Genomic DNA, 19,437 nt, shown 5'->3' on the forward strand with positions numbered 1-19,437 from the left:
ACAGGAAACAGGAAGTGAGCAGGATGTAAGAAGACAGTGGAAGGACAATACAGTGCAAGCAGAGAAGGTGTATCTCTAGGGAGGCCTAAAAGGCACCGTTAGCTAAGTAGTCAGAACTACATTCACTTTTGGAGCCTCCAAAATTACAGTCCATTTCTACTTCGTATTAACTAATGTTGTTACAGACACCTTGCAAACAGAATTGCACACAGAATTTGTATTGTAAGCAAAGACAGCACTTCGTAAAACGGATCTTTTCCCTAAATCTACGAGGTAGAGAATGATAGTGAATACAAACCTTGCGGCAAAGTCAACGGTGTCGGACAGACAGAACAGATTGAATACAAATAGACTGCTGTGATGTCATAACTACAGACAGACAGACAGCCAATCAGGAGCGGGGGTGAAGGTGGAACAATCGTCGAGGCTGATAAGGACATTTGCCACAGGCACATTTCACGACGTGACAATCGTGCTACAAACATGTAGCATGCAATGGTGGTCTAGGGTATGCCGTTATACGTGTGTGTCTGTGTGGGTGTGTGCATATTATTTGTGTCTTTTCTAAGTCAAACAGTGATTCAGTGCCACTGAGGTGACTATGAAACAGAGACAGAGACAGGTTGTTAGAGGAAAACAGGGGCGGACACCTTATTTTATACGGTGTACTATCCCTGACCAAACTATTCCAGGGTTGAAGTCTTTGGCCACTCTTACCTCCTCTACCCCCACTTCCATTGTAGAATTGCTGATGGTTTAACGCCAACACTTTTGGGAGGAAGTAGATAAACGTGCAGTTAGAAACATCCTGGTACTTTACCATACCGTCTACCAATCACTTTTCCCGAAATGTGTCCATTCGTGGAAAGGGCAGTTTTTCTGCTTGTTAACATTGTAACATGTAAACCAATTGGTAGCAGTTTACTTCAATCTTCAGTTTCAACACTATCTGGGTGCATGCAGAATGCTTGTTGACATAGTGTACATTTTTGCTCGGACTAATTATTTTCTTAGCGGCACAAAGCTTTAAAGCCTTGTTGGCTCTCCCGACGACTCGAGAATCTCAATTAGGAGGAGACATATGCGCAAGTCAAGACTGCATATCAGATATGCCATCCTCATCAATAGCAGGTGAACTGAGGCAGTGTCTAGCTAGTGACACCAGACGTTGGGGGTTGGCGTGGTTGGCTGAACACCTGGAACATAGCTTGCAGCGGGACTTCAGTCTTGGGACTACTTCGTTTTTTTCCGGTGACCTTTTAAAAAGCAGCTCAGCTCTGTGTTTGAGCCCCGGTGTCCGTGTGTTAATATCAAGCTCCCAGTAATGAGATGGAACTGGGTTGTTTCTCATTAGCATGCCTCGTCACCTCAAATGCTAATTTAGCAAACCGAGAATAGATGTCCAGGGCAGGGCATCGAGGAAGCACCTTGTCTCGACGGTAACGATTTGTTTGTGCAAATCTAACAATGGGCAGATTGTTTGGATTAAGTTGTGTGAAAGGTGTTGTTTGTTGTTGACCTGTTTGCGACCATGTTCCACATACTTTAGGTAATAAATCAATATTTAGTTTGTCAACAATCTATAATTGAATCTGCATCTCCTAGCTACATGATCCGATCTCCCTTACAACTCACATGGAGGTTTTCAGTTCCATTTCAAATCTAGATCTGCAAACGCCACAGCATTAAATGAGTAAAACCCACTGGAAAGAAAACCACTACATCAGGTCCTATAAAAGTTCAAACAAAATATGAGGTCTGGAAGACAAATCCTAGATAGAAAAAAAAATGGGCAAATCGTAGGATCCTAGAAAAAGCTTTTTTCTCATTTTAATGGGATTATTGAGGTTTTCCAAGACTGTAAAGTCCATATAAACTAAACTAACCCTCCTTAGAAATATATTGATTCCTACCAAATAGGATATTAGTTTATATCTTGGACTGACTTCAGAGTACTCACTAACTCAGTGAGTTTTATGGTCTTAACTGTCTAGATAATTCAGAATCATAGTGGCCTCTCCGCAGTGTACTGCTAATGTCTCAGGTTTCGATAAAACATACTGAAACAACTGCCAAAATCAATCTGATACATACTTTCCATTTTATTGAAAGTATGAAGTGTCCGTACACAACTGAGACCTGTAACAAAAGTATTATTTAAACCCAAAAACCCTCCAGTTCAATAAAGTCTGCCTGAAATCAAACTTTCACAGACAGAGAACTGTAACATCCAAAGGTTTGAGTGTGACATCTAAGAGAGAACCATATTTACCAATAGCAACCAAATCTCGCTGATGCATTCGAATAGAATTGCGTGCAAATAAACTATATACACAAAAGTATGTGGACCCCCTTTCAAATTAGTGGATTCGGCTGTGTCAGCCACACCCATTGCTGACAGCTGTATAAAATCAATGTAATCTCCATAGACAAACATTGGCAGTAGAATGTCCTTGACTGGCCTGCACAGAGCCCTGACCTCAACGCCATCGAACACTTTTGGGATGAATTGGAACGGCGACTGCGAGCCAGGCCTAATCGCCCAACATCAGTGCCCGACCTCACTAATACTCTTGTGGCTGAATGGAAGCAAGTCCCTGCAGCAATGTTCCAAAATCTAGTGGAAAGCCTTCATAGAAGTCTGTTACAGCAGCAAAGGGGGGACTAACTCCATATTAATGCCCATGATTTTGAATGAAATGTTGTTTACACTGAATTCATCATTTTCAGGTTAGGTCAATATACAGTCTTCAAGTGAATCATGCTTATTATCCACAACCCACCTGTTACTAAACAATAGGTTGTGGGTAAAGTCAGTGGGTGTTGTAACTGATGTGGGTACCAGTGTAATGCCTACTCTAACATGCTGAAAGACAGTTTACCTGAAGTGGGGGATTTGCAGCGGTCCTCCGAGGCAGAGCCCTCGTTGATATCACACAGACCTGCAGCGGAAAAGACAGACATTGCACGACATTAGATATGATTCTTATCAAACTGCAGATTACATGCACGCTGTCCTTTTCTCCTTTCTGTTTGATAAGGATGTCATGATATGTAGGTTTAATTTGAGTATGGCGCCATTTTCCCTGCCAAAGAGACCAGCGGGGAAACAGACTGCTATCCAAGCCATTGTCCTTGTGCTGTGCCCCAACCTTCCTGTACAGACAGACAGACAGACAGACAGACAGACAGGCAGACAGGCAGACAGGCAGACAGGCAGACAGGCAGACAGGCAGACAGACAGACAGACAGACAGACTCTAGTCCTGTGGGTAGGACAGACAGCACAGCTGGAGAATGCATTACTGCTCAGACCCCACACTCTGACAGGTGCCAGCCCACCGCTTACCAAAGTCAATTACACACACACACACACACACACACACACACACACACACACACACACACACACACACACACACACACACACACACACACACACACACACACACACACACACACACACACACACACACACTTCTAATTTCCCCATCAAGCTGTTGCTAAGCCACGCAGGTTACAGAGTCATCACACCACAGCGGTTACTGGCGTTGATTTGGTGATGCTGGAGACTGTAGTACAATCACTGAGCAGAAGGTGGCAGTATGTCATAATGCAGTCAGTGACGCTGCTGTCTGTCAATAACACAGTGCTGCACTGACAGGGTGTGTGTAGGAAAGGAAGACGGGCACTTATGTGTCTGAGTGTGTGTGCCAGCCAGGCACCACAGAGAGAAGATGATGTACTGACTCGTCAAAAGAACAATTTCGACACCATTCAAAATCCTCTCAAGGATTTGCAAAGATACAGAGACGGAGGAGAGGAGACAGAGAACCTCATACAACCTCGTCACCACCACCATTGCGATTTTTTGACTGCCTGCATGTGCATGTGATACAGCCTGAACAGTCTGTAAGCACATCTACCAAATATACCTCTCATCCCTGTAACATTGTATAACACTGCATCAGACCATATCTACATACCTATAAGTAGCAGTTTAATTAAGATGACATAAACCATATCTAGTACTAGACTACAAAAGACTGTACTGAAAGTCAGTATATAGTACAAGCCTACAGAAAGCTATCTGCTTGGTGGTAAAATCAGTGAACTGGTAACAGTCTTTACCATTACCTCCGGAAGGCTGGCGTGTCTTGCGTGGCGAGCGAGGCTGTCTCTGGTAGGGATCGTTAGACCCATACAGCTCCACTGTCCCCAGGTTCAACAGCACTGTCTTCTGGAGGTAGTCCACCACTGCCAGACCATTACTGTTCCCAAACACAATCCTGTTGGAGAGAGGAAGTGGGGGGGGGGGGGGTAAGAGAGAGAGAGTAGGGGTAGGGAGAGATAGAGAGAGAAGGGGAAGAGGAGAGAAGGAGATATGAAAAAATATATATATGAAATTGGGGTTCAGATGAGATATAGCTAGTTCTACCAGAAAAGAAAGCAACAGAAGTCTCAGTCTGAATTTCCCAGCAGACATAAATTGTGTTGAGACGGCTTCATTCCATTCCAGCTTGGCTGTACTAGGAAAATCATATCGAACAGGCCCAAAACCACATTTTGACTCTTTGAATTGAGGACTTGTTACTCAAGTTGAGATATCGACCACCCCTTAAAACGTATCTTACTTTTACAGTATCCTTGGTTGGTTCGCACACAGCTGCAGATGTAACTGCCATACTGGGTTGTTTCATTAGGGTGTACAGTACATCTCATATACATGCACCGTCTACCACCTTATACTTACAGTCCGTAGGAGGAGTTGAGGGCCAGGCTTGTGATCTGTTGGGGGGGCTCTCCACTCACCCACACCAGCTGCACCACCAACTCTACCTGGTACCCTGGAGACTGCTTTAGAGGGGAACTACGCACCCTATAGATAGAGAGAGAGAGATGGAGAGGGAGAGAAAGACAGAGAGAGAGAAAGAGGGGGGGGGGGGGGGGTAGCTCCCCACCCAGTTGGATAGCCTGTGGGTGGGTAGCTAAGTGGTGTGTCCCAAAGGCCCACTTTGTTGCAGAGAGGGAATGTGTATGTATGGTAAGTACTGTATGTGACCCGGTGGTGGTGCAGGGTGCATACTTAAGGCAGGCTACGTTGTCTCGGACCCCGTCAGAGGAGTTGCTGCTGGTGGAGGGGTGTGTCGGGGGTCCGGTGGTCTGGGGGCTGGGTGAGGCTGTTCCGGGGGTGGGCAGGTCACGGTCCCCCCCGCCTCCGCGGTCACCCCCTCCTCCCCCCTCTGGAGGGGACTCCATGTCATTCACCTCGTACTGCAAGCGCACCTCCAATAGCTGGGGTACACACACATGCACACACATTCCAGAAACTCAATTATGAAAGTTAAGCAGCCTTTGTTTCAGTGGGACTAAAGTGCCTTCTGAGCAGTTTCTTTCCCACCACTTGAATCAGTGAACGCTAACAGTGTCTCTTCAAAGAGAGAAGGACTCTTCATCTATAATGACACCTACAAATGGTCTCAGCATGTCAATCTGGTGAGTGGCTTTGCCTTCTGGTGTGTGTGTGTGTGTGTGTGTGTGTGTGTGTGTGTGTGTGTGTGTGTGTGTGTGTGTGTGTGTGTGTGTGTGTGTGTGTGTGTGTGTGTGTGTGTGTGTGTGTGTGTGTGTGTGTGTGTGTGTGTGTGTGTGTGTGTGTGTGTGTGTGTGTGGGGGTGATTGCAGGGTCAATGAGGTGCTCTGAAGTGGAGATATCCCAGGGTTTCTTCTAAGTCCTCCTTCATGCTACTGTACTGCACCGCCACTCCCCCCCAACCCCGCACACACACAACCAATCACCAGCGCACCCACAGGCCGTGGGTGCGCTGGTGCATGATGGGAGTCTAATTAGCAGTATTGGAATGTGCAGGTGATGATGATCTGTGCCCTCTTTTCTCTCTACCTCTCTCTGTATCTGGGGTTGGGGGTAAAGATTGCTCTGTGAGAAGAGAAGCTCCTAATTTGAATATTCACTGCTGCTTAAACTCTGCTCTCAATCTCTCCACAGGTCACATACTTGATCTCAGTCCGTCCGTCCGACAGACAGACAGACAGACAGACAGACAGACAGACAGACAGACAGGACAGACAGCTCACTTCTCACAGCTGCCGCAAAATAATGATCCACTGGTTAGGCTGTTAACTGTGTGCATGTTGCCAGGGCAACCACATTGTGTTCTTACTGGCTGGAGACTCATCTAACGGGGCATTGGGAGGCCTCGGGAGTGAAGGGGTAAACACTGTCTCTAGGAACAGCCTTCAGGACACAAGAAACATCACTTAGCCACTAATGAGAGAAGGGAGAATCTAGCTGTCTACGGGTGGCTATATTTATCACGACACTGTGTGTCTGTTGTCATGGCATACATACTGGCATACAGGCTACATACTTTAAGCACACATAATAAATGGGTATGTTTCTCAGTTTACACTATCCAACAATTAAACATGGTAAGTACAGAGAAATGGTGAACACACACAAACACTAACCCACCTGTACGACTTCGGTGGTGATCTCCTGCTTGCTGAAGCGGTATATTATGACGTTGGCAGACACCCCGGCCACACACAGGATCCTGCTCTCAGGACACCAGGCCATGATCTGGATGGCAAACGGGTCCTCATCCACAATCTCCGTGTTCTGCTTGTCCTCCTTATTATTCCTGCTCTTCTCAAACACCTTGGCCGTCTTCAGCTTGTATAGTACCTGGAGCATTACTGGGGGGAAAGAACAGGAGAGAGCTCAGTTACGCACCAGGGACATTAGTAGACGGTACAGAGCTGGGAAACTGTGCAACGTGTTGACTCCGTGTTGACTTCTGGTTAATCACTCTTTAAGGCCATCTGGGCCAAGATATTATATGTAAGGAAGGCCATGTAAAGGCACTTACTTGCAGAAGCATCCCAGAACTTCACAGTCCCATCAGCATGCCTGTGAATTGCAAAGAAAAAGAGAGGAAAAGGGAGAAGAAAGGAGAGAAGGCGGAGAAACAGAGGGGGAATCATGACGACGTCAGCTTTCTGCACACACACCCACAGCTCTAATGATTCAGCTTGGCTTCACCTCTGATTATATTCCACATTCAGCTCTACAGAAGAATACATCGACATGAGAGGAGAGACCATAACACTGTCTCTCAATGGTGCAATGCATTCTGGGATTGCCCTGTATGGTCTGCACTTGGTGTACTCGTTCTCCAATCTCTCTTTATATGTTTTTTTTCTTCTATTTGCCATTTCAGCTGAACAGAGAGTTGGAGACAGAGAGAGGTATTCTTGGAATCCGTTTTTTTGGTTCCTGGTTGAGCCCTTTTTGGTTCCAGGTAGAACTCTTTTGGGTTCCATGTAGAATCCTCTGTGGAAAGGGTTCTACATGGAACACAAAATGGTTCTACCTGGAACCAAATGATTCTTCTTTGGGAGCAGCCAGAGAACCCTTTTTGGTTCTGGATAGCACCTTTTTTTCAGAGAGTGTACTTTGCTATGCTGTAGCTTTGCCTCAGAGTGAGAGGTGGGGAGAATACTAACACAGGGGTGTCTGGGGATAAGAAGAGAGAGAGAGCAAGGCGGAGGATTGTAAAGAGACCCCTTTTTCCAAGCCCATGCCTCACTGTCACTTTGCAAAGTTCAAGTATTCTACACTCCTAGGGGGGGGGGGGGGAGTGCTATCTAGAACCTTTTAAAGGGTTATTCGGCTGTCCCCATAGGAGAACCCTTTCAATAACCCCTTTTAGTTCCAGGTAGAACCCTTTTGATTCCATACAGAAGCCTTTCCACAGAGGGTTCTACATGGAACCCCAAAAGTGTTCTTCTTGGAGCCAAAAAGGGTTCTTGTATGGGGACAACCAAATAACCGTTTTGGAACCCTTTTTTCTAAGAGTATAAAAGGCTTCTTCTCCCTGTCTTTGAGGTTTTTTTCCATCATGACTGCTAGGCAGGATAAATAGAGTTGGTCTCCTACCCAGTGATGATGATCTCAGGGTAGCTCTGTGTGCCCAGGCCCCAGTTACCACCACTTATGGGCCATTCCTGCAAAACACAATACAACAAACAAGACAACACAAAAAAATGGTCATTATTGAGATTGAAACATACTGTATGTACAGTACCAGTCAAGAGTTTGGACACACCTACTCATTCAAGGGTTTTTCTTTATTTGTACTATTTTCTACATTGTAGAATAGTAGTGAAGACATCAAAACGATGGAATCATGTAGTAAACTAAAAAGTGTTTAACAAATAAATATATATTTTAGATTCCTCAAAGTAGACACCCTTTGCCTTGATGACAGATTTGCACTCTCTTGGCATTCTATCAACCAGCTTCACCTGGAATGATTTTCCAACAGTTTTGAACGAGTTCCCACGTATGCTGAATGCTTTTCCTTCACTCTGCGGTCCAACTCATCCCAAACAATCTCAATGGGGTTGAGGTCGGGTGATCGTGGAAGCCAGGTCATCTGATGCTGCACTCCATCACTTTCCTTCTTGGTCAAATGGCCCTTACACAGCCTTGATGTGTGTTGGGTCATTGTCCTGTTGAAAAACAAATGATAGTCCCACTAAGCGCAAACCAGATGGGATGGCGTATCGCTGCAGAATGTTGTGGTAGCCATGCTGGTTAAGTGTGCCTTGAATTCTAAATAAATCACTGACAGTGTCACCAGCAAAGTACCCCACACCATCAAACCTCCTCTATGCCTCACAGTGGGAACCACACATGCAGAGATCATCCATTCACCTACTCTGGGTCTCACAAAGACACAGCAGTTGGAACCAAAAATCTCACATTTGAACTCATCACACCAAAATTACAGATTTCCACCAGTCTAATGTCCATTGCTCGTGCTTCTTGGCCCAAGAAAGTGTCTTCTTATTATTGGTGTCCTTAAGTAGTGGTTTCTTTGCAGCAATTCGACCATGAAGGCCAGATTCACGTAGTTGATGTTGAGATGTGTCTGTTACTTGAACTCTGTGAAGCATTTATTTGGGCTACAATCTGAGGTGCAGTTAACTTTAATTAACTTATCCTCTGCAGCAGAGGTAACTCTGGGTTTTTCTTTCCTGTGGCGGTCCTCATGAGAGCCAGTTATCATAGCACTTGATGGTTTTTGCGACTGCACTTGACGAAAACGTTTTGAAATGTTCCGCATTGACTGACCTTCATGTCTTAAAATAATGATGGACTGTCGTTTCTCTTTGCTCATTTGAGCTGTTCTTGCCATAATATGGACTTGGTCTTTTACCAAATAGGGCTATCTTCTGTATACCACCCCTACCTTGTCAGAACACAACTGATTTGCTCAAACGCATGAAGAAGGAAATAAATTCTTCAAATTAACTTTTAACAAGGCACACCTGTTAATTGAAATGCATTCCAGGTGACAACCTCATGAAGCTGGTTGAGAGAATGCCAAGAGTGTGCAAAGCTGTCATCAAGGCAAAGGTTGGCTACTTTGAAGAATCTCAAATATAAAATATATTTTAATTTGTTTAGCACTTTTTGGTTACTACATGATTCCATGTGTGTTTTTTCATAGTTTCGATGTCTTCACCATGATTCAACAAGATAGAAAATAATACAAATAAAGAAAAATCCTGGAATGTGTAGATCTGTCCAAACGTTTGACTGGTACTGTATAAGGAACCAGTGAGAAGATAATTTCAGATACAATCTAGCTCTCCTACAAAAACTATATAAAACATTATGAGAGCATTGGAATGAGACAGGAGGGAAGCAAGAGGAGGGAGACAAATGCCTTCTCTTAGCTACAGCCTGGGCTGATGGGATGTCATTTTGACTGAGAGATAGAGGGAGAAGGAACCTTTACCACGGTGACAGACGCAGTCGAGGAAAGGGATGAATAATGCTTAGGTCATTGGGTGTGTGTGTGTGTGTGTGTGTGCGCATATATGTGTGTGTGTGTGTGTGTGCGCGTGCGCGCGCGCGTGTGTGTGTGTGCGTGTGCGTGTGTGTGTGTGTGTGTCTGAGAGAGTTTTGAATGTGTTGTTTTTTACGTTGTTTTAAATGCAGTAGCACATACAAAGGTCTGTGGTATGACTCAACATTGATCTTTCAGTAAGAACACTTCCCACCGCTACCCCTTAACAAACAGCAGAAAGAAACAGGGAAGGAGAGAAAGGGATGGAGGCAGGAGAGGGTCAGGACATGCTGACATTTCCAACAGCGGGGGAGTTCTAACAAGAATACAATGACATAAAACGTGGCAGAACAGAGATACTGTAGGATAGGGGGCAGAATAAAGATAGGATTAGAAAAAAATGGAGGATAAATGAAAGAATTAATGTATACATTTGAAAATAAAAAACATTCAGGAGATTGGATTGGAATGTAGAATATAATGGGATAGATGATATACTGTATAACTTTCAACGTAAACAATGGTGGGATATGATGGTATAGCACAAAACACAGTACTGAACATTACGTAGGGCCCAGTCAAGGCCGGCCGTGGGCATAAGCGACATAAGCTGGCACTTAAGGCCCCCGGCTGCTAAGGGGGTCCACAACCGAATTATTATTTTTTAAATGAGGAACTCAGCAGGGGTCTCACTTTTACTGATGAGAGTTCGATAGTGTAAATGTTCGTTGATGCATCAGCAATATTTCTCTCGAAATGTCAGTCACTGATTGGTAAGTTATTCTAGCCAGCTATCTACACCTTGTAGTAAATATGGCTGAAAGGGCCTTGACCTCCAGGGGGGCTCCCATTTGATTGTTTTAGTCACTCGCACTCAGCTATCATAATGAGTGTAAGTCATCGCAGAAATGCGTAGAATTGCAGAACATTTTCTTTAAAACTGCACATTTTCTCTCCACCCGATGGCAGCATTTGTAGAACTGTAGGACATTAGCTTTAAAACTGCAAAATGTTCTGTCCGCCCCATGGCACAATGAGTAGAATTGCATGAAATTAGTTTTAAAACTGCAAAAAATTAATCTGCGCCCCATGGCAAAATGTGTAGAACGGACAAAAATGTGCTTTAAAACCACAGCATATTCTCTACGCCTCATGGCACAATTCGTAGAATTGTAAGAAATTCAATGTACTTTTTAAAAATCTCCGTTGTCAAGAGGGGGACAACTAAAATGTTTTACCCGTTAGGTGGGGGACCCACCCCCCACCCCCCCAAAAAAATATTGCTTAGGGTGTAACCGAGAGGGTGTAGTATAGAGATGCGTGTCCCGTACCTTTTTGCTGTAGCCCTGTCGCTTCTGTCTGGAGCCAACAGTGTAAAGTGCAGGTATGAGGTCCACAGGGCAGTCAGCATAGTACTCACAGCAGGTCACAGGAGACTCGTGGATGGTCAGTGGATAGGGGTTCTCGAATATGGGGTAACTGGGAGAGGGGAAATGTTGACCCAATCGTTTTTTTTTTTCAGGACAGAGTGACATTTAGCTCACAGTTTTAGTCCCTATAATGCTAGGCCATGTACAAATCATAGAAACTGTAAGAGATGCACGCAACAGAATGGAAATGAATGAAAAGTACAGAATCGAAACAAGTATACGTCCTGTTTGTGACATAGTTATAACAGTATGTAGGCAGTAATAACTGTTGTATTTTAAATGAAGAGGAGCATTCAGGAAGTCTGAATAACACGGTATCTACAGTACATCCTTTATGTTAGCAGCATGTTCCGTCTGTGCACGTGTGTTCGGACGTACCCATTTTGGGCAAGGTCGATCACCACTAAATCCTTTTCGAGAAGGACCACAACAGCATAAGGTTCCTGAAAATCTGCACAGAAAACAAAAGAACAAAAAGAAAGATGGAGGTCAGTCATCCTCACAATACACTATACGTAGGGTATATTCACTGGAAATCTTCTCTGAAATCTAGAATTCTCAATGGACAACCTGAGTGCTTTCAAGAAGTTGACAAAAATGAACTTGAGGCTTGGCACATTAGGGATATATAGTAACATTTAAATTGCATATCAATATTATACTTAAGATGAGTTTGGATGTTTACATGATTATGGAACATAATTTTGCTCAATAAAGCTTTGGATGAAAATGAACTGAATTGAGAGAATATATCAGACTTAGATTTACATTTACATTTAAGTCATTTAGCAGACGCTCTTATCCAGAGCGACTTACAAATTGGAAAGTTCATACATATTCATCCTGGTCCCCCCGTGGGGAATGAACCCACAACCCTGGCGTTGCAAGCGCCATGCTCTACCAACTGAGCCACACGGGACCAGACTTGAAATGCCTATACTGTACATAACGCACAACAATAGCAGTATGTTGTTGGAGGTGGTAGGATGAAAATGATGTGTTCTTTTGTTAGCGTCTGAGTCAGCAAGAGGTCGATGTGTGTGTGTGTGTTTGTGTGCGTTTATGTGTGTGGGTGGGTGCGTGCGTGTGTGTACGTGTGTGAGTTGTGTGTGTGCAGAGAACAGTGTGTGAGCTGGAAGCCTTGAACATGTATTCAGTGTCTTCACTGCCGAGTCACAAGTCCCCATATCTCCTTTTGTCTGCTTGAATGTTTCAGACATTCTCTAAGTGTTTCTCATTCTTTGGTGTCTGTCGCTATGTCTGTCAGTCCGTCTATGTCCAGCTGTCTGTGCTGTCTGCCTGCCCACCAATATCTGTGCGTTTGTATATCTCTCTGTCATTGATCTGTCGCTGATCTTTCCATATAACCACACAAAAAGCCTAATTTCCATAATAAATATTTAATTTGTTCCCTTCCATATTCATCTCCTCCTCCCTATCTCTTAACGGTAACAGCAGATTGAGCCAGTAGTGGCGTAATCAGCCCAGTATTGTTGCTGTAACGAGATTAAATCAAAGTCCCAAAATCAGGTCGTTCACCATCACACCACACCATCGCCACACCATCGCCAAACACGACAGACACACTTCAAGCTACACACACACACACACACACACGTCAAGCTATTGTAGACACACTTTTTGAATGAGCTACATCCACACGACTTAGCCCCCGTTTGCTGCGGTTAAGACACACTCACATCCTCTTTACACCCATTCACACATGCATAACGACAGTAAAATGCCTAAGGAGGATTATGTCATGACAGAGATTGAATAGTTTCGGGAATTGCTTTCATATAGTATGATTTAATCCAAGGATGAAGTTATTCCTTTAGGCATCACACGTTTCATCATCTATCGTCTTAATACAGTATGTACAACCTTGATCAAGCAGCATCCTAAAATCCAAGATTAGCCAACTGTAACATTTGAACCAGCAACTGACTGGAACGTCAATCTTTTCCATCAACCCAAAACAACAAAGCATCAAACCATAATATCAATTATAACATCAAACCAATTCATAAATGACAGTTGGTTGTGAGAGACAACATAGTTGCTATTTCCACTGTAGTAAATATTTATCGCTATTAGCCAACGTGAGCTACAAGTTCCTTGCTCAAGGGCACATCGGCAGAGTGCCTAGTTATCCCAGGGATTCAAACCAGCGACTTTAAGGTTACTGGCCCAACGCTCTTAACCGCTAGGCTACCTGCACCCAACACACTGCTTTCCCCCCTTGAAGGACACATGGCTGACGGCTGAAACTTCTCTACCACCCCTTAATCTGGGGCTAACGGATTTACAAAAAGTGCATTTAAATAAGGAAGCTGAAACCTCCATCCAACCTTAACCTAATTCATTTCTCACGCCTTAATCAGAGGCTACCTGGAGCTATAGAGCAGGTAAAAATAACAGCTCCTCTCTGACCCAGACAACCAGACATTCCGGCACAAGATGTAAAACTCTGTTCGATTGAATAAGGTCTATTCCCACCTCCACTCAAAGGGTCCCAATTAAAACACACAGATCTTTATTAGCAAACAAAACCAAAACAAGACAACAAAGTCAACACCTCTGTCATTACATAATGATCTTGAGAACAGAAAGTCCAAAATCATCACCGTCAATGAAACCCTTTCCCAAGGGATGTCATCTCACCAAGGACGGGGCATTGATGTAATCATGTAATAACGCAAAAAGGTCACATAGCTATTGTGAACCAGGGAGAAAATACAAACATAACATTCATTGTACTGTATGTTGAATGCAGAGCATAAACCTCTCCTGGGATATTTCATATTCATCACAGGAGCAACAAACACACACACACACACATGCACACACTCACTGTTCCTTTTGAGCACGAATGGAAATTCAACAGAAAGGTCAAATGTCAACGTTGAGAAGGGCTAGGACACAACGTATTATTAGTCCAACTGGAAACACAGCAGCAACGTTGTCAGTGTAGTTGCTAATTAAATTGATTCCACTCATAAACACACTGAGGCATACTGGGATATTTGTAGATGATGATATAGCAAGCATACACACACACACACACACACACACACACACACACACACACACACACACACGCACACACACACAGAGGCATACTGGGATATTTGTAGATGATGATATAGCAAGCATACACACACACACACACACACACACACACACACACACACACACACACACACACACACACACACACACACACACACACACACACACACACACACACACGTGCGCTTGCACAGGATGACTGACCGTTAGGGTATGGCGTCTCACAGAGCGTGAGGAAGTCTACGATGGGGTAATCCATTTCCAGCACGGCTGTACTCTTCCCATGCATCACCGTCAGACATGGCCGCCGACCCACCGTGTCATAAGACAGACCTCCAGACAGGATCATAAATGGGTCTCTGTATAACACAAATAAACCACACACACAGGAGACATATGAACACAAGGAAACAAGTCCACATGGAAAGCTATAGAGATGCCATATTCATGCACCTCTTCTAGTGTGTGTGTGTGCGTGCGTGTGCGCGTGCGCGTGCGTGTGTGTGTGTGTGTGTGTGTGTGTGTGTGTGTGTGTGCGCGCGTGCGTGCGTGTGCGCGTGTGTGTGTGTGTGTGTATATTATTACCCCAGTCTAGTGGTCTTGTACTCCACTTTGAGAATGGGTTTGCAAGGCTCTGGCTTCTTTCCATCCTTAGGCTGTTTTCCTGAAATAGAACACGGACAGACAACTTTAGCTTGTCACTTCCCTTCTTTATTCCCCTCTGTGCTTCTTTCCCTCTCTCCTCTTTTCTCTTGCTCTCGCTCCTCTACTTTCCTATCCACTCTCTCTCTTCCCTCTTCTTCCACCCTTTTTCCCTGATGCTGCCGTAATACCCAGTGCAAGGTTGTGTGTGTGCCAGACAGAGACTCAGGTCTATCCTGGGAAAAGAGAGATAGCTAGAATTTATTCACATGTACATGTACTCTATGTACACAAAGATCAAATAAAGTTAACCTAAGAGTTAGTCAAATAAGTCTACACTATCGAGGAAGAATTTCATCATCATTTATTTGAAAGATTAACAGTTGTTACCTAGCCTGAATTAAATTACTTAAAGGAATACTTTTTAAATTTCACATAAACCTGAACAAACACGTTTTCATAATTGTTCATTAAAAACTCAAGTGATTATGCATGCAGCAGTGGAAGAAAGAACTCATTAAAAACAGGTCCAATAGAATCCTTTCCCCATTACACCATGCGCAACAACAAACTGCTCATTTAAAAAGGGCTTCAAAGAGGTTTCTATTGCTTTCTCTCGCTCCCTTTCTCTTGTTTTTCTCTATTTCATCTCTCTCTATGATTTCTTTCTGTCTCGCTTTTTTTCTTATGTTGTGAAACTGCTTTGAGAGGTGAGGTAAAAGGGTGAGGATAGAGAGAGAGAGAGAGAGAGAGAGAGAGAGAGAGAGAGAGAGAGAGAGAGAGAGAGAGAGAGAGAGAGAGAGAGAGAGGAGAGAGAGAGAGAGAGAGGAGAGAGAGAGAGAGAGAGAGAGAGAGAGAGAGAGAGAGAGAGAGAGAGAGAGAGAGAGAGAGAGAGAGAGAGAGAGAGAGAGAGAGAGAGAGAGAGAGAGAGAGAGAGAGAGAGAGAGAGAGAGAGAGAGAGAGAGAGAGAGAGAGAGAGAGAGAGAGAGAGAGAGAGAGAGAGTAGGGAGGGTAACTAATCTAAACGGAGGAAACATTTAACCAGGGAGTAAATTAAACCCTTGATCACTGGTTGAAAACCAGAGAAAAGTTATAAGGACAGGTTGTAAATTGAAATAAAATTGGGGGTGAAAAGTGACAGCATGGTGTGAATGTGTACGTGTGTGTGTGTTCAACCTTACCGTGTGGGGTGATCGTCTGAAATGGCTTGCCCTGGCCCTTAATGTTCCATATGGTGAGCGTTCCGTCTGAGTGACTACAGATAAACTGCTTGCCCTCATGGTGCCAGGCAACCGAGTGGATTGCCTAGGAGACCACAAGAAGCAGGAAGTGAGGGACAGGAAGCAGGGTGTCAATTAATCAAAGTGGAACAACATTTGTACCAGTACCAGGTACAGTTGAAGTCGGAAGTTTACATACACTTAGGTTGGAGTGATTAAAACTCGTTTTTCAACCACTCCACAAATGTCTTGTTAACAAACTATAGTTTTGGCAAGTCGGTTAGGACATCTACTTTGTGCATGACACAAGTCATTTTTCCAACAATTGTTTACAGACAGATTATTTCACTTAATATTTTTTTATTTCACCTTTATTTAACCAGGTAGGCCAGTTGAGAAAAAGTTCTCATTTACAACTGCGACCTGGTCAAGATAAAGCATAGCAGTGCGACAAAAACAACAACACAGAGTTACACGTAAACAAACGTACAGTCAATAACACAAAAGAATGTACAGTGTGTGCAAATGTAGAAGAGTAGAGAGGTAGGCAATAAATAGGCAATTATTAAGACACCCCCAAAAAAGGAATGGTTCTGCAGGTGGTGACCACACTCCACTTCTCAGTTCCTATGCTTCCTGGCTGATGTTTTGGTCACTTTTGAATGCTGGCGGTGCTTTCACTCTAGTGGTAGCATGAGACGGAGTCTACAACCCACACAAGTGGCTCAGGTAGTGCAGTTCATCCAGGATGGCACATCAACGCGAGCTGTGGCAAAAAGGTTTGTTGTGTCTGTCAGCGTAGTGTCCAGAGCATGGAGGCGCTACCAGGAGACAGGCCAGTACATCAGGAGACGTGGAGGAGGCCGTAGGAGGGCAACAACCCAGCAGCAGGACCGCTACCTCCGCCTTTGTGCAAGGAGGTGCACTGCCAAAGCCCTGCAAAATGACCTCCAGCAGGCCACAAATGTGCATGTGTCAGCATATGGTCTCACAAGGGGTCTGAGGATCTCATCTCGGTACCTAATGGCAGTCAGGCTACCTCTGGCGAGCGCATGGAGGCTGTGCGGCCCCACAAAGAAATGCCACCCCACACCATGACTGACCCACCGCCAAACCGGTCATGCTGGAGGATGTTGCAGGCAGCAGAACGTTCTCCACGGCGTCTCCAGACTCTGTCACGTCTGTCACATGTGCTCATGTGCTCAGTGTGAACCTACTTTCATCTGTGAAGAGCACAGGGCGCCAGTGGCGAATTTGCCAATCTTGGTGTTCTCTGGCAAATGCCAAACGTCCTGCACGGTGTTGGGTTGTAAGCACAACCCCCACCTGTGGACGTCGGGCCCTCATACCACCCTCATGGAGTCTGTTTCTGACCGTTTGAGCAGACACATGCACACTGAGTATATTGGTTCCTGACTTCCCTGAAGAGTTGCATATTCGGGGCTATTCGATGCTAATGTATAACCCCACATGATGTTTTTGTGCTGGTCAAGGGCAGTCAAGTCTGGGGTGAACCAAGGGGTGTATCTGTTCTTAGTTCTACCTTTTTTGAATGGGGCATGCTTAATTAAGATGGAGAGGAAAGTACTTTTGAAGAGCAACCAGGCATCTTCTACTGATGGGATGAGGTCAGTATCCTTCCAGGATACCCGGGCCAGGTCGGTAAGAAAGGCCAGCTCGCTGAAGTGTTTTAGGGAGTGTTTGACAGTGATGAGCGGTGGTCATTCGACCGCCAGCCCATTACGCACGCAGACAATGAGGCAGTGATCCTGGTTGAAGACAGCAGAGGTGTATTTAGAGGGCAAGTTGGTCAAGATGTTATCTAAGAGGGTGCCCATGGTTACGGATTTTGGGTTGTACCTGGTAGGTTCCTTGATAATTTTTTGTGAGATTGACGGCATCTTGCTTAGATTGTAGGAAGGCCGGGGTGTTAAGCATATCCCAGTTTAGTTCACCTAACAGTACGAACTCTGAAGATAGATGGGGGCAATCAATTCACATATGGTGTCCAGGGCACAGCTGGGGGCTGAAGGGGGTCTCTAACAAGCGGCAACGGTGAGAGACTTGTTTCTGGAAAGGTGGGTTTTTAAAAGAAGAAGCTTGAATTGTTTGGGCACAGACCTGGATAGTATGACAGAACTCTGCAGGCTATCTCTGCAGTAGATTGCAACTCTGCCCCCTTGGCAGATCTATCTTTTTGGAAAATGTTATAGTTAGGGATGGAAATTTCTGGATTTTTGGTGGCCTTCCTAAGCCAGGATTCAGACAGTGCTAGGACATCCGGGGTTGGCAGAGTATGCTAAAGAACTGAATAAAACAAACTTAGGGAGGAGGCTTCTAATGTTAACATGCGGATTTTGTTGAGTTTACGCTTACAGAAGTCAACAAATGAGAGCGCCTGTGGAATGGTAGTTATGCTGGGGGATGCAGGGCTTGGGTTAACCTCTAAATCACCAGAGGAGAAGTAGGATTAGAGTACGGCTAAAGGCTAAAAGAACTGGTTGTCTAGTGCGTTCGGAACAGAGTAAAGGGGCAGACTTCTGGGCACGGAGGGATAGATTCAAGGCAAAATGGTAGGATGTGAGTACAGTGGAATTAAGCCTACGCATTGAGTGACGATGAGAGAGGTTTTGTCTCTAGAAGCACCATTTAAGCAAGGTGCGTTCACCGCATGTGTGTGTGTGTGTGGGGGGGGGGGGGGGGGGTTGGAACAACAGGGCTAGTTAAGGCATATTGAGCAAGGCTGGAGGCTCTACAGTGAAATAAGACAAAAATATCAAACAAAAATGGCAATAGACAAGGCATTTTGACATTAGGGAGATGCGTGTGTAGCCAAGTAATCATAGGGTCCAGTGAGTAGCTAGGCGAGCTGGAGGCACGGAGATTCAGACAGCTAGCAGACCGGGGCTAGCAGCAGGCTAGCAGATGGGCCTCAGGGGGACGTCGCAATGGGGGAACCTGTTGAAACCCCCTCGGACGGTTACGTGGGTAGACCAGTCGTGATGGATCGGCAGGGCTCCGTGTCGGCAGCAAAGGGTCCAGGCCAATTGGCAAAAGAGGTATTGAAGCCCATGGATTATCTGATGGATTTTTTCAGCTAGCTGGGAGATGGGCCTAGCTCGAAGCTAACTCCAGGCCAACTGGTGCTTGCTTCGGGACAGAAACCCACTCGGACGGTTACGTCAAAAGACCAGTC

The 19,437-nt window shown here is 44.9% G+C and overlaps 1 protein-coding gene across 12 annotated transcripts in view; it reads right to left on the bottom strand.

Moving 5' to 3' along the window:
• The window catches only part of LOC129817154 (syntaxin-binding protein 5-like), a 177,026-nt gene that overhangs the window by 17,636 nt on the left and 139,953 nt on the right, over positions 1-19,437 (bottom strand). For 3 of the 12 annotated variants that reach the window (XM_055872113.1, XM_055872114.1, XM_055872111.1), the window contains exons 8-18: positions 16,203-16,326; positions 14,965-15,043; positions 14,584-14,738; positions 11,686-11,758; positions 11,209-11,356; positions 7,957-8,024; positions 6,887-6,927; positions 6,490-6,713; positions 4,753-5,294; positions 4,131-4,288; positions 2,883-2,942 (exon numbers count right to left, since the gene is read on the bottom strand). In XM_055872113.1, the coding sequence (XP_055728088.1) occupies positions 2,883-2,942; positions 4,131-4,288; positions 4,753-5,294; positions 6,490-6,713; positions 6,887-6,927; positions 7,957-8,024; positions 11,209-11,356; positions 11,686-11,758; positions 14,584-14,738; positions 14,965-15,043; positions 16,203-16,326 (1,672 nt within the window). Of the gene's footprint in view, positions 1-717; positions 769-2,882; positions 2,943-4,130; positions 4,289-4,752; positions 5,295-6,489; positions 6,714-6,886; positions 6,928-7,956; positions 8,025-11,208; positions 11,357-11,685; positions 11,759-14,583; positions 14,739-14,964; positions 15,044-16,202; positions 16,327-19,437 lie in introns of all 12 variants that reach the window. The other 9 variants (XM_055872118.1, XM_055872117.1, XM_055872110.1 and 6 more) reach the window with 6 other exon arrangements.

This window comes from Salvelinus fontinalis, chromosome 20 (genome assembly GCF_029448725.1).
Source record: "Salvelinus fontinalis isolate EN_2023a chromosome 20, ASM2944872v1, whole genome shotgun sequence".
In the NCBI taxonomy this organism is placed as follows: Eukaryota; Metazoa; Chordata; class Actinopteri; order Salmoniformes; family Salmonidae; genus Salvelinus; species Salvelinus fontinalis.